The 16,089-nt window shown below is 48.5% G+C and overlaps 1 protein-coding gene across 1 annotated transcript; it reads left to right on the top strand.

Moving 5' to 3' along the window:
* The first annotated feature begins 214 nt into the window (after window positions 1-214).
* On the top strand, window positions 215-14,387 carry LOC144135530 (U-scoloptoxin(11)-Ssd3a-like). Its single transcript, XM_077668177.1, has 4 exons — window positions 215-364; window positions 7,746-7,937; window positions 8,889-9,122; window positions 12,419-14,387. The coding sequence occupies exons 1-4, from the start codon at window positions 269-271 to the stop codon at window positions 12,608-12,610; spliced, it is 714 nt and encodes a 237-aa protein (XP_077524303.1). The 5' UTR covers window positions 215-268; the 3' UTR covers window positions 12,611-14,387.
* The last annotated feature ends 1,702 nt before the right edge of the window (window positions 14,388-16,089 follow it).

Here is a 16,089-nt window from a genome sequence, read left to right as displayed (position 1 = left end):
CAGAATCCCCGACGGACTGCTCGGCAGGCGCGGCTGGAGTCGAACTGAGCGTCTATTTTGAAGAAAGGCCCGCCTCAAACTTAGAAAGCACCGACGTCACCGTCAGCAAAACTGAAAGTGAAACGGCCAGAAAGATATTCTGGGAAGTCAGGTGACGGAGCTGCGTTGTTGGGTCTCCCTTTCATTGTAGCTCCTACCCTTCCCCCTTGGCCAGACCACCAGTCGAGCTGCGCGCGAAGCGAGCGGGCATCCGGAGCAACGCAGCACCATGGCCTCCGGCGCGCGACGACGCTGCCTCGTGTCGGCCGCTTTGTGCTTCTGCAGTCTGGGCGCTGCTTTAGCGCTCGTCGTGTACGGAAACGGGGTGAGCAGCAGCAGCACTCGTGTTTGCAAGTGCGGCCGTGCGCCTCCGGCTCTGCCTTCCCGCCCGCGTGCATGCTGCCGCATCGGAGGTAGGCGCGCTTTGATCGCGCTTGACAGCTGCGCATAACGAGGGCGACCGACAGCGCTCGGATGTCCCGGAGACGTAAATATACGTGCCTGCATTCCCCGCCAAGTTTCACCGTCGTGAGGGACGCGCGCACCCGTAAAGCATTATGGAGGACGGCGCTCACGCCACAACTCGGCCCGCCACGCGCCTCGGTAACGCGTGTCACCGTGTCAGAAATTGCGTGACAGGAATCGGTGACACAAGCGCCCCTCAACGACGCTCGCGTGACAGCAGCTGAAGAACAGGTGCTGCCATACTCTTTAGGTTCCAGTGTTTCGCACAGTTTGATTTCCTTACGCTGCATTTGTAGAGGTTTTGAATTGTCAGTTTGTTTTTGTTTGTTTGTTTGTTTGTTTGACACGCTTACTGAATAGAACTGGAGAAATAGAGAGAAGGGGTTGTTTTTAAGAATAAAAAAAGAAAAACTGCACGAAATGTTAGTGTGTATCACATAGTTCAGCTACCACGTTCGATGATTATAACGTCTACGTTGAAGTGCAGCGGTCATTACTGTCAGCTGTCATAAATAACCAAGTCACCAGCTGCTCGCCGCTCTCACGTAAAACGCGTCTGCTGTTCCTTCGTATCATCGGTAAACATGTGCAGCATGTCCAACTGGCTGTGATGATATGGGCTTAGGTTTCCTTCTACTTCAAGAAGAAGACAGTGCTGTCTTCTACGCATGCCTAAATGCTCGCAACTATGAATTTACTGCTAATTGGATAACATGCCCGAATATCCCGTCCCCCTTTCTCGCGAAAAAATAAAAAAGAAAGTGGGCAAAAGAAAGCACACCCAGGAATGATAACATAAAAGGCAGACTCGCAACTAGTTTATTCAGGAAAAACATTTCATGCTCTCAGGCATTCGATAAAAGAATGCACATTAAGCAAGATTAACAATTTATGATCCAGCATAACGTTAATTCCTTCTCCTCAGGTCTCTTCTAAATATGTCCAATGTCAGCTCCTCATAACTGCCGTAAATATGGCGAAAAACAGCGCTTGGAAACCCGGCCCGCGTTCTGACTTGCGTACCTCATTGGCCGAAGAGACATTTTCGAAAGGGACGCAAGTTAGAATACGCGCCCAAGACAAGAGACGACACACACAGGGCGCTGAGTTAGTCTCTAATTCGTCGATCCGTCCTAGAGGTCACCGCACCCGAACTTCAGGAACAGGAAAAAGTAAAGTCAAGGTTGGAATGTTTGGAACGTGAGCACCGGAGCGCCGCCGGAGACCGCTCTGTATTTGCGCTCCGCGCAAAGATGTGAGATGGAACTGCCTTCTTCTGGCTCTCTTACGTTCGGCAGAAACGTTCGCAGTCACCGATGGCACACATCAGCGGCAAAGATGAATCGAGCAACGATAGTGCGAACGCGCTATCGGCTAGGCGACGGTACAGATATGCTTAGTACTGATCGCCGTATACGCCGGCATTATCTCAGAATCTTTTCGCGGCTCCCTTGCGATGAGAGAGCGCGTGAAACCTTGGCACACTGCAGTTGTAGCAGCTGTATGGTACTTAGGAAAGGCCCGTAAAAAGCCGTAAAATATACTTTCCACACAGGTATCGAGTGCGGCTTTCTCTGTCTTTTCTGCATTTGCAGCTGGGTTTGGACCTAATCTCTTTGAGGCGCCATTAGCATTTCGATTCAAAAAAATGTTTCACTTGATTAGTATATCCAGACCCCAAAAAAGCCGATTCGTTAGTTTTCCAACGGAACACACCAATGGCTGATTTTGTTACATGTATGTATAAAATTTCATACAGACTCTCAAGCCGGAAACTGCAATATTAAAATACCCGGATTCCGCGAAATTAACTGCATTAGAATCTTGGAATCCCTTTCTTTTTCAAAGGTGCACATGACGCTATAAATTCGCAAACAAAAATTTGCATTAGTACTGGTGGCAAGATTTTCCTGAACGAAAATGTACTACCACGCTCCCTGTTTTGATGTTATTTACTGCGTTCGCTAGTTGGCGTAAAAAATCACCCCATCTACTATATGAAGGATGTTAACTTTGCCTGAAACGGTGCGAGGTAGAACAGGATCTGAGAAAAAGCTGAGAGTTCGCAGTGTACGCAGTTGTGTACAAAGCGCCTTAAAGGATTAACCGGGCCGTCATCTTTGCCTTAAATCGAAAATACATTTAGCAGAAAAATTCTCCCTAATTTTCTGCTAATTCTCAAACTTCCCCGAATGTTTGTTAAGATTCTCTTTAAGCCGAATTTTAGACCATTTTTTTTTATTGGAAAACGTTTATTATAGGCTTGAGTTATAAATGGGTTTGTTGATCTTGTTAGGTGGCCGGCAGTGGAGACTGGCGGCGACCTTTTCGGCTCTCGTCAATTTTAGACCAAAAATTTTCTTAATGGAACGTCACGCTGCCCACGGTGAAGTCGACCAGCTGAAGTCGCCACTGGGGAGGTGCGTCGCAAAACCGGCGATATTGGTATGGACAGTAAATATGTGACGTCTTTCAAATAGTGGAATCGCTGGTTGACACTGAGTCTGCGACAACCATATTAGCACGAACTTTGGCAATGCCCATGATCTGCGCATGCCCTTCGCTCAAATGATGCATCCCCCTTACGCAAAGGCGAATCGAGTGCAGAGTCTCGGTAATATGAGGCAAAAAAAAGGGGGGGGGGGGCGGTTTAGCATTGCTAACACGAAATATTGTTTGAAAGCACAGTTTTTTGCTGGTAGACACCAACGCCACGTACCTGAAAGCGTGTTTGAGGTGTCAACTGACACAGGGTGCCAGTAATGCGCGTCCCTTACTTTTTTCATCATCAGTGCCAATTTACCCAGTGTGCGCCGGTGACCTGTGCTCCAGTGCCGCGTTTCTGCAGCAATGTTGTCAAAGCCAACGCGTACTGCTCTAGTGGCCTATTTCTGCCGCAACATTGTCCACGTCAACGCTTGCAGCGCACATCTCTCTGTCACTGCCGCCACATAGCTCAAAGCGCGAATATTAGTTTGATAGTAGTATTAGTTGATGAAGAAGACGATGCGCAATGCGCAGAGCGCGAGAGTGTGTCGCAGTCTAACACGAGGCGTGTTGGGCTGCGGCAATAGCATATAGTGTTCTCGCGCAGTGGCCAGCGAAGCTCATCTGTTCGCGCCGCTGCGGGTTCGAATCCCAGTCGCGAATATTTATTTGATTCATTTTTACCTACTTCTTTCCCTTGGCGCAAGCCCACAAATATCGCAAGATCTTGCACGGGGTTTACATATCGAAACGGTGCTTCCGCACTAATAACTGCAGCGCCTTCGAGTGCTCCTTCGACGGACGTTTGCAGCGCGACAGGTGGCGACACCTGAATTTTCCGAGGGTGCCTTGAAAGCAAGCAAATAGCGCAACGTGGAGGCACCGCGAGGTTGTTTGCGACACCGTAAAGCGAAGACACCTCCGGGGGAGATCATAGCAAAACTTACGGAAGAAACATGACGGCCCTCATATCGATTGTTTTCCTCCCGAGAGTACAACAGATACACCAGCAGGTGCGTATTGCTGCCGGGCGATGCAAACTTTTTAGGCAAAAAACAGGCGAAATGCACAGTTTAATCAGGGTTGCAGAGAGGAGGGTTGTTAATGGTTGGCACAAACCACGTGTTACTCTCACACCATTTCCTCCTCTCCGCCCTCCTGTACACCACTCGTACGAACCTCTCTTCACCTCCCCATTCCCTCCTAAGAAATAATTGGTAATGGCCGACTGGTGGGCAACAATGTTAGCTAGATACGCAGCTGAATTGAACGGTATTTCAGTAACGCTGAAGGCTCTGCTCGCTTGTTTACGCTCCTAGTAAATGGGCTAAAAAGTAAAATTGCGCCTCAGCCTTTAGACCTGGCTCTTCTGTAGGAGGTACAACATTCGTTTTATATCATCCACAGTCCGCACCAATCCGACAAGAAAACCCAAGTATACACTCGTCTTCAGGGCCATTCAGACTCAACGTATTAGTTCATTGGCGCAGCTAAAATAAATGTCGGTATTCATGTTGACCTGTAAACTTTGAATGCATTTTGATGGTTTGGTTTGGTTTATGGGTGTTTAACGTCCCAAAGCAACTCAGGCTATGAAGGACGCCGTAGTGGAGGGCTCCGGAAATTTCGACCACCTGGGGTTCTTCAACGTGCACTGACATCGCACAGCACACGGGCCTCTAGAACTTCGCCTCCACCGAAATTCGACCGTCGCGGCCGGAGACGAACCCGGCCGCGTCTTTCGGGTCAGCATCCGAGCGCCATAACCACTGAGCCACAGCGGAGGCTAATGCATTTTGAGAAGAGTCCATACAAACTCCACATTCAAAAAACTAAATTTCACCTGCTATGTGCACAGTATACCGAAACCACGAAGCTTCTTCAACAAAAAGCAGATAAACATAGATGTTCACATAGCGCTGCGTTAACAGAATATGGTCAGTTTTAATAGCTACGAATGAAGGTTGCTTCAAAAGCGCAGAACAAAGCTCTAACCTTAAGACTATACCCATGACAAGCCTTTCAATCCTTTCATAGCCCCTGCGTCATCAAATGCAAATCATTTTGCCCACTTTTTGTGTGCGACTTATGGCAACGTTTCACGAAGGGAGAAGTGTATAAAACTCTCCGTGAATAAGAAGCCAGCCGCAACGGACGAAGCTTGTTTCTACTGCAAAGAACTGTACAGAAACATTGAATTATGACTCCGCCAAACAGCGCTACCACTCATAAACTGTGCAATCACTAAACAGACTTGCGAGGGCGAAAACTGTGCTTTGTGCATGGCATATTTGCATGACGCATGTAATTTTGTCTGGGATCATGTCGTTGTCATTAAATTCTAGATAATTTCATCTCGTGGTGACATCAACCAAATTCTACCGAATCGGTACACTTTATATCGGCGCAAACCGGCTGGATGTTGGAACCAACGTATAGTTGGGGCGTTCTCACTTTGACGAGTTGGTAAAAATATACGCTTGCCGCTAAAAACAACGACCGGAGAGCAGCTGCTTTTTCTTTTCGGCACTCCTTACGCGCGGCAGCGGGAAAATGAGCGCCTGCAAAAGCACCCTTTCAGCAGTCGTTTCTCAACTTGTTTGCGTTACCGCCCGGCACAACCGCCGGTTGAGGACTGACTCCGTCTTGCGGTATGCGAGGCGGCGCTTTGAAAATTCCGCGAGAGACAGTGTGTCGCAAGGTTCCCCATAAATACGTCACCTACCAAAAGGCAGTTGGCGGCCCTGATTCGCACAATGTAGCTGATTTTGTGGCGCCCGGGAGCAAATTGCTAGGTTAGTCGATCTTCGGGAACAAAATGTGAGTCCTGGTGCCGACGCTTAAAGAAAAATTGCGCAATTGGTAATGGCACGCGGAGCTTCGCGGGCAGAAATGCACGACCCTGAGGCAGTGCCTCAGTGTAGTGTCTGGATTTTTGCAAGCTGCATAGCCTATACGGACGTATCATCCTGTCGTTGCCAGGGCGACTTAGTTGAATGATGTTTCTGGCACCTTCGGTTGTTGTTAGAGGGCCTGCACGGGCCGCCACATGCGAATCCTATAGTATGTCCAACCACAGCATGGAGACAGCAGCCCTGTTTTGCGCGGTGGGAGCTATGCAATTGTCATTCATCGCCAGCCGGAGCAGCGTCTGGCTATGCCTATATGCGGCCCTGCTTCCGCGTATTTAATTTTTCTTCCGGCGAGCACCTCTTGCGACCTAGTTGCGTGATATATTCAAGGATATACATTGTTAATGTAACTTCCTCGATTTATTTCGTGTGTACTCCCGCTAGCGTGACGTCATACACCGTTTAGAATTCACAATCGTCACAATTTCTTCTACACGGTTGAGTTTAATTGAAAGACAAGCGTCGTTTGTACAGGTAGCTGAAATATAAAAAAAAGGGAACGTATCAGGAACATCCAGCCAGTGATTACTCCGAAAGTAGTACAGTGACAAGCGCGTCTTTTTTATTTTTTCTTAGTGGCTTGCTTGTTAATTGACAAACAGCATAATTTCCAATACATATTTTCAATTTCAGTGCAGATATAGCACAAATCTTTATTGTGTGCAAACTGTTGCGTTTTAAGCTGCAGTTACACTAGCCCATTCGAAAGGCGCAATAAGTCATGTTGCTACAAAACACAGCCTCGGTATTCAGGTGGAATGTCACGGGCGACATACAGAGTCCTCTAGTCAGAAGCTAACGTTGCCAACTAAACGGTAAAAGCCCTTATTCTGCTATGAGCAGGCTTCAAGAACTGCGGGGGACATTATTCAAGAAGACAGCGCACGCGCCATACCTCCTACTCTTAACTGCTCGCCTTCAAAGTCCCTCTCGTTTTTCCCATTCGCAAAGAAAGTGGCTATACTTCGTCATACCGAGTGCGCAATCAGTGCGTGATGTCTCGCCCACACTGCAGTCGGCGTAAACGCGAAGCTACCGCACTGCACAACATGACAAACATTAACTGCCATGGCTCTCGCACGTGTTTCGGCAATATACCGTGTTGGGACTTTCTACCGTAGTTTTCGGCACACAGTGGCCGGACTATACATGTTTAAACGTCAATTTTTATCTTTGCGGACTACCTATAATAAACAGCATATTTATTTTCAAAATTTGCCAGCATAACGCGTCCCGTCAAGCATGATTCCCGCTACAACGATGTTCGCCGCCATCGCGGAGCTGACTGGTTTCACGCGTGCTCACAGGCACGTTGATTAAAAAAATATATATATTGTTTTGCCCCGCAGGCAAGAAGGCAGTGAGAGCATATGCGCGTAGAAAAGCAGTAGCGATGACTCCGAAAAGAAGGGCTTTTGCCGCACTTGCTCTTCTGGGCACTGACGCCATTACTGCTACAGGTGGGCCCTGCGGACTGTACCAGGTGCGGAAAATCTAGCCAATTTTTTTCTTTCTTTCTCTCTCTCTGGTAGAACTGAGCACTGCGGACTTATACACCGGGTGCAGACAACGGCCCAAAAATTACGGTATCCCGGCAGACCTCTATCGATGTACAAATTAATTAAAATATGACGTTTTGTAAACAGTGCCTGCACAGACTCTGCGTTTTACCCCTCGGTTCGTACCACTGTGTTCCGATGCGGACAAGGCGAATCGCGGGCCAGCTAATCGCGATTGTTTCTCCGTATTCTGCTTTGCGCAGCATGACGGATGCCGCAGGCGTTGTCAGTGCTAAGCTCGCCCTCGCCAGCGGCGCTTAAGCCCTCTGGTCCCGTGTCGCAGGCCACGTGGGAGCGCGAGCTGCCGCCGTGCGCCTCGGAGCGCTCCGCCTGCAGCCTGGTGCACCGGCGCTACTGGCTGAGCCCACTCGAGGTCAGGCTCTGCCGCTGCCCGCGAAAGGAGCCCTGCCCCGAGGGCTTCGACACGGCGCCTGGCGGATCGGCGCTCAACGTAACCTCCAGGACTCAGCTCAAGGTGTGCCTTCGCAGACTCCCGTGTCACTCGCGACACCCGTGACACGTTTGGACCGGACCTCATCTCTTCTTGACATCAAAGTGTACAGCTGAGCTTTAACTGCGACTTCGTTTATTTGCATTTTTTTTTCGTCTCAGTACGTTTGGCGGTGCCAGGATTATTTTTTCTGTGCAATGTTGCTCGCAGCGAATGCACGAGTTCAGATTTCGCAGCACCGGTGACGCTGCTTTTTTTTTTTTACAGAAACAGTTCGTATACCGCTGTTCCGCAAATTATGAAACGCACAAAACACATTTCTTAGCGTAAACGTTTTAGCATAGGTAAATAGACGCCTCGATCTTGAACAGGTAGGGCTCCTATTGCAAAAGCGTGTTCACTGGCTGCACTCGGCATCACTTATTCAGCGCGGTCGCCAAAAATCAAACACGCCTACAAGACAGTTTTTCGCTTGCTGATAACAAATAATATCGTGCACTTTAAAATTACGTCCAGAAAACAGAGTCGGGTGGCATACTACAAATCTACGCTCTTGACAGCCAAGGCGACTCCTCCTGTTGTCTGATGCTAGAGTTGTCTATATGAGGTTTCGTTGGGCGCAGAGGAGACTATTGCAGAGAGGAGAGAGGAAACGGAGGACAAGGCGCCATTGTCGAGCATAAATTGGCGCAGCAACGACAGAGGACATGAAGAGACAAATTTGCGCATGCGCTTTGCCAAGTGTGGACACCGTGGCTGTTATCAAAGCGAATAGCTCAATCATCTTTCCTCGTGCGGCCGAAATGAGACTTGTTTTCAAACTGCGATCGTGATGTTAACAAGCCAGCACATAAGTTGCCCACCGTATTCTAAAACGACTCACAGACCCCCTTCCCAGCGGTGCATGGTTGTTGTGCACACATCTCCTGCAGCCACTTGGCGACGTGACCCGTGTTTGTCTCCCCTGCTTCGAAGGTGTGTTCCGGGTGGCACGCTCCAGTGTGCAATGCCAGTCAAGTGTCGCTGGTGACCAAGGTCGTCAGGAAGTTGGGACCCGGAGCCCAGGCCAACGACACGAGGCAAACACACGCCGACGTCGTATGCCGCTGTTCAGTGCAGGACGCGGAGATCTATTATCGCCGGGCCCATGGTAACAGTACGGCAAGCTCGACCTACTATGAACAGCGGCAGTACTTCACCTGTGAATCGGTGGGTTTAATGATGCTATCGCAGCTTTCGCGGTCGCACGGATGTTTGGATGAAGCAGCGCAACTTATGGAGGAGCTTTCCCGAAAGCCGCATTCGCTAAGCATCGTTCTGTTGGTCATCGCGCAAGAACGACCGTCCATAGCATTTGTCTAGCCCTAAGGCTAGATAAAAAGAGTGAGTGAGTGAGAGAGAGAGAGAGAGAGAGAGAGAGAGAGAGAGAGAGAGTGTGTGTGTGTGTGTGTGTGTGTGTGTGTGTGTGTGTGTGTGTGTGTGTGTGTGTGTGTGTGTGTGTGTGTGTGTGTGTGTGTGTGTGTGTGTGTGTGTGTGTGTGTGTGTGTGTGTGTGTGTGTGTGTGTGTGTGTGTGTGTGTGTGTGTGTGTGTGTGTGTGTGTGTGTGTGTGTGTGTGTGTGTGTGTGTGTGTGTGTGTGTGTGTGTGTGTGTGTGTGTGTGTGTGTGTGTGTGTGTGTGTGTGTGTGTGTGTGTGTGTGTGTGTGTGTGTGTGTGTGTGTGTGTGTGTGTGTGTGTGTGTGTGTGTGTGTGTGTGTGTGTGTGTGTGTGTGTGTGTGTGTGTGTGTGTGTGTGTGTGTGTGTGTGTGTGTGTGTGTGTGTGTGTGTGTGTGTGTGTGTGTGTGTGTGTGTGTGTGTGTGTGTGTGTGTGTGTGTGTGTGTGTGTGTGTGTGTGTGTGTGTGTGTGTGTGTGTGTGTGTGTGTGTGTGTGTGTGTGTGTGTGTGTGTGTGTGTGTGACATTTTTATTTTCAATTTTATATTTTTTTTTACCTCTGCTGGTAAGAACGCAGCTTTCGATGGAGTATATGAAAATGACAGCTCCCATTATTAGCTCCAAAATAGCAGCGCACTTAATTGTTATGGTGCCTCCTGGTGCCGTACATCGTTTTCAGTGTAGCAGTTCGAAAACGTTTAACACAGTAGGAAATCCCTCTTTATTCAAAACTGTATGCTACGAAATGAAGACGGCGTTCGCACTCTTTTCAATGCCATGAAGTCATATACAGCACTTGTTTAACAATGGCGTGCTGCCGGCCGAGCTCGTTGAACAGGCCCTCACCGCCTGCAGCTGGAACATGATTCTGGACTGCGAGATCTCGACTTTGATCCAGCGAACGGTTCCTGGCCAGGAAACTGCTCAGGTCACAGCGATAGTCTGGCGCAAATACGAAAACATGCTTTCCCGGACTACAGGACCCCGCTGTGGAGTCTAGTCCAGTTCAGCTTCCCTTTAGCACTAAGAGCCACATGCGGCGGTAATCTCAAAGGGACGGTTTAAACGTTTGGCGAATTAAATGAAATAATTGACCAGTGTGGGCTCACTTCTGGCAGATTTCCGCACAGTTCGAGCTCCGCAATGCTCTGCGCACGGTTGCCAGCACATGGCTTGCACGTGACGTCACTTTCGCCCCCATCAAGCGCTAACTGGCGGCCATGTTGCCAAACCTGCCGAACCATTCGTCCATCCCCGCCCGTCCGCCCTGTGATGCCTGACCACTCCCGGTACGCTTTGGATTAATATTTTCTTATCATTTCGAGCGGGTGGCTGAGTGGTTATAGTGTTCGGCTGCTGGCCCGAAAGACGCGGGTTCGATTCCGGCCACGGCGGTCGCATTTTGATGGAGGAGAAATGCTAGAGGCCCGTGTAGTGTGCGACGTCAGTGCACGTTAAAGAACCCCCTGGGGTCAAAATTATCCGGAGCCCTCCAGTACGACGTCCCTCATAGCATAAGTCGCTTTGGGACGTTAAACCCCACAAAACCAAAACCTTTCGGGCGCGATGCCTCCTCCGCATAGAAATGAGCCACTTAGTGCAGGCTATTACTCTGAACAGTGTTGAATCGGCACGTGTACGCCACGCAGAAAAGCCGCAAATGTGCGACGGCATGGATCCGCACACGCTGCTGACAAGAATCGACAGGACGATGGACGATGATGCGTTTCCCGAAACAACGCACGGGGATATCGTGATCTAGTTCACTCCTCCAGCTTTGTGACGTCGGAAGAAATACTTCGAATCACCGGAGGCACACGACTATTTCACGAGTGTATCGGTGATTTCACCAGCGGATGCATTCCGCATCGATGCAGTACGGCAGTGTGCGCGATATTTGGGCGGTCCAAGCGCAGCGATAGCCACTGGAAACATCCGACGAACACAAACTTCATAACACGTAAATTGGCAATTTCGACTGTCGAGTATACGATAGTGGTGAAACAAGGAAAGCGTCACCGATTAACGAGCATGTTTTGCGTTGAAACGGTGACCATCCTAGATATCTCAGGGAGACAAATCTCGACTGGCCCCGTCCTACTTAGATACAGCGCCAAGCATGAATATTTCGCACAACGCCAGCGCACACGAAACCCTTGGGGCGAGCGAACAGCGCGCCGAGGCCGACGCGGCCGTGTGTAGGGTGCCTCGAAACGGAACGATGCATGGCCGTGCGCCGATCTTCATGCCGCCGCAGCTGACGGCAAAAATCAAAGTTTGTGAACTGCGTTTTAGCAGCAAAGATGGAACTGACTGGCAGTGCGACATTAACGCATAAGTTAACCCATCTCAAAGAGCTTAAACGTACAGAAAAGGTCTTGCGCTGACCTCTAAGGTGGAACTTGCTGCGTTGCTGACAAACTCTTGCCTACGCACTAACGAAGGAAACGTGCGATTATAGCCATTTGTGCACTCGCAATGGAGGATAGCAAAGTAGCTGATAATGTTACCATGCAATGTCTGAAAACGGCTATAGGCTAACGCCCGCGCTCTTCTCTACTTCTAGCCGTGAGAGGCCAATCTTCTTGCCCTGCCGAACGCTTTCCTCGCAACGAATGTGCACTGATGCGATCAGTTGCGATTTGTAGCCCTCGTGAAAGGAGAAGGCATTTCCAGGCAAAAAGCGCGAAGGAGCCGGTCGCAGCACGAAACACCTCTATTTACCCGCGTCTCCAAGAGCACGAGGTAGCTACGTGGTTCGTACACATGGCCACCGTGACAGCGATCTCGCTGACGTGACGTCACGTGCAAGCAATGTATACCTTGAACACCGAGACACAGTATTTCGCGGCAGCGACCCGTGCATCACTTCCGCGTTTCAGTTTGCGCTGTCACATTCCTGTGGTTGCTTGGCAAAAAGAGCAGAATAGAGTGAGGTCGTATTGCTTACATAGGTGTCCTCGGCAGCCTCTCGTTATGCGGCAAAGAACGATCCGCACGCATGCCTCACGATATTCGTCGGACGCCGGTGCCCGCTCTCATGCACCGCGCCTTGCCACGCGGGCCCTGTGCAGATTCCCGATTGCAAGCCGGAAGAACCGTGCGGACATGTCACGCGAGACTTCTACGCCATCTACAGGACGTGCAACTGCCCGCCCAACAACCTGTGCACTGTGCCTATGAACTTCAGCGACCGCAGGCTAGTCAACGTGCGAAAAGCGCTGTACGAAGGAGCTGCGTATGTGGCGCTGTGCCAGCCTTATTAGGCTGCAGCCAATTGGATCTCTGTCCCAAGGGCGGTCGACTGTTTTTGATACGGACAACTGCACCAGCGTACTCATTCACCGCGTTCAAGCAACTAAGAAATGCAGCTGGTTGAATGTACTGTGTAACACATTAAAATCTAGTAGAAAGGACGCCAACCAGGTTAATTTAATTTTTGAAAAACACGACGTTTCGGGACCCGCTCGGTCCCTTCTTCAAGGTGTGACTACGGGCGAGGCGCAGCTTGGCTTTTTAAGCCCTCGTGTTGAATACCTCCGGGTATTAAAATCCCTAAGTCTCATTTCGATGTATACATGCCAAAAGTACATAAAGCCCCAGAAGGCTTGTGGCCATGGTGTGTTATGCACCTCCAAATCTCTCGAAGCTGAGAGGAACTGTCGTCCTCACCCCATCGAAAGTCGATCAGGAGTCCCACGGATGCTACGAGGACCCCACTACGCGGGCCAGAAGAAAATACATTCAGCTCTTTAAATTTGACAAAAGCTGTACAACATCATAGGCCTGGTCGGATGCGCATCTTCTGGGCGCGAAATAAAAGAAAGAGAGAGAGAAAAAAATGCTTCTAACCGACGTTTGAACGCATGAGAGACCAGTGAATGTTAAATTAGTGAGTGTTTTTGAAATTTTCGAAATCCTACGCGGTATTTTCCCTCTTCTCCCGTATTCGACTCGACAATTCTGCAATCAACATGTTACATTTTACCACTGAAGACTACATCAAAAATACGACCGTATCACCACTCACACGCTCATCACTTTTGACGGTGCGTTGTGTAGGGGGCGTGCACGCGCGAAGATGTGCCCTCTGCGCACGTAAGAAGATTGTCCGTCATGCACTATTTTCCTTGCTATTCCTGTTCTTCATCTGTTCCCCTGAGGAGTGAAAATTAGCCACTCCTGTCACTCCTGTTGTGAGCTGTATTAACTGCAGTTAAACCTCGTTAAAAAAAATTGTTTCTAAGAAAACATTGAACGCAAAGAAAAAAATGAAAGGCAGTTCACTTAAAATGGCGCCGCATAAACCGTCCGACGGTGGTGACACCCCGTCCGCTGCTCAGCAAGAACCGTTTTCTTCGAGAAGGAATCACCGGTCGAAGCAACATTACGGGCTTTTCTGTCGCAAGGCATCAGTGAGAGGCGACACTTGGGATGTGTGTGTGTTCTGTGATCTGTTTAGTGCTTCTGTAAAATCAATACATACATTCATTTTCTTCTCGCGCGCTCAGTATCACCAAGGAACATCAGGATATCATCACGCACGCGATCTATTATTCGTCTGACCCACTGCCATGTCGGCCTGTATTTAACCCTCAATTAAAATGAAAGAGGTGGAGAGTTTCAGCTATTTTTTTTTCTGAAATATCGCGCAATGTCTTCTTACGAATTTCTGTGCGGAGGAAAATAAAGAAAACTGCCAAGCAAAAGTATCAATATGCTACAAATATTACAACGTGCTGCCGGCAAAGTGTCCTTTTCGCAGTTCAATTTATTACGCGATGCCACCTTTTTCGCCTGTAAGTTCTGCGATGTTTTCGAGTATTTTTTTTTCTTCTTTATACGCGCTCACGTGAGCATATCTGTGACCGTCATAACCCTATGACCGGACCCACCACTTAAACGCTATTCCTTTTTCTTTAACGCAGGCTTTCATTTCGGTTTTATCGCAGATAAGAGTGTAAGTGAATTAATTTCCTATTAAACGACTTGATATATAACGCCTCTGTTATTCGCCGCCGCCGTGGCTCAGTGATTATGGTGCACGGCTGCTGGCCCGAAAGACGCGGGCTCGATCCCGGCCGCGGAGATCGCATTTCGATGGAAGCGAAATGCTCGAGGCCCGTGTGCTGTGCGATGTCAGCGCACGTTGAAGGACTCCAGGTGGTCGAAATTATTCAGAGCATTCCACTCCGGCACTGCTTTGGGTCGTTAAACCCCATAAACCAACCAGCCATCCTCCGTTATTCAACTTAACTTCCGCTTTATTTATTTTATATTTTTATTTATCACATTACCCACAGCGCTTGTTTGTAATTACAGTTGGGGGGGGGGGGGGGGAGTTACAACATAATCTTACGACATAGTGGCAGGAAAAGAGAGAAAAAATATTTTTTATTTTTTATTTATTTCAATACCCTAAAGGCCCAATGCGGGCATTACATAGGGGGGTATTCATCAAAGAAAACTTGATAAATATACAACACGGCATATAAACGGCTGAAGACAGAAATAAACAAGTTAAGAAGCCAGGTACAAGTTAATAGGAGGAGGGGGGGGGGGGGGGAATGGCTAGGAACAGGTACTGAAAAAGTGCGCATGTAGCGAATCCCACAAAACAAAACAAAAATCGCACCTTCAGAAGTTACAAAACATGGCATCTAACATTTCACGGAACGTTACGGCCGACACGCACACACTGAATAATAATAATAATAATAATAATAATAATAATTGGTTTTTAGGGAAAGGAAATGGCGCAGTATCTGTCTCATATAAGCAAACGAAAAAAAATGCACATCATTCTACATTGGAATTTTCTAAGTATGACCAAAGAGCTGTTCGAAATGATGATGTTCCAGCGATAGCCGCAATTCTTGAAGGAAGCGAATTCCACTCTTCAATAGCTACTACCAAAGGTGAGTATTTGTGTCGTTCTGTCCGAGCGAAAATATGTTTAGTCTTCTTCATATGATCTACACGAGCCGATGAGTGCGGTGCCAGGAGAAGATGTGAACTTGCAAATGGTGTGCAGCTGTGGTAGAGAGTATGGAAGAAAGATAAACGGCTGAATTTTCTGCGCATGACCAGAGGCGGGAGATGGAGCGATATTTTCAGTGCTGTTACACTTTGATACCGAGGGTAACGGGAAAGGATGATGTTAATAAGATAGGTACAATGAGGGTCCCAGATCACTGACGCGTATTCTATTGCAGGCCTGATTAGTATGTTGAATGCGTGTAGTTTTGTGTCTGGTTGGCTTGGTGTAGTCGGCGTTTAAGAAGACCAAGTTTCTTTAAGGTTTTGGTAGTGATAAGCTCAATATGAGAGCTGCAGGATAAATTAGACCTAAAATTAACACCGAGGTATTTTACCGACGCTGATGTTTCAATGATAGTATTATTAACTGTGTAGGCATTAGGACTCATGTTAGCAGCGGAAGTAAACTTGACATGTTTAGTTTTATCTGCGTGAATTACCATTTGCCACCTGCCGCACCAATGAGTTAGCTCATCAAGATAAGTCCGGAGAGCAATGATGTCGCAAGGGCTCGATATTACTCGGTTAATTCCACAGTCGTCTGCAAATAATCGTATTGTTGATGTTATGTTCGACGTGATGTCCTTAATATATATTAAGAAAAGCAGTGACCCAGCACCGAACCCTGGGGTACTCCTGAAGCAACACCTGCACGTCTTGATAAGAAGCTCCCTAACTTAACTGACTGAAAACGGTTTGTTACAAA

This window comes from Amblyomma americanum, chromosome 1, assembly GCF_052857255.1.
Source record: "Amblyomma americanum isolate KBUSLIRL-KWMA chromosome 1, ASM5285725v1, whole genome shotgun sequence".
Classification (NCBI taxonomy): domain Eukaryota; kingdom Metazoa; phylum Arthropoda; class Arachnida; order Ixodida; family Ixodidae; genus Amblyomma; species Amblyomma americanum.
The sequence above is the reverse complement of the archived record's forward strand: the minus strand, read 5'-3'. Positions and strand labels throughout refer to the sequence as shown.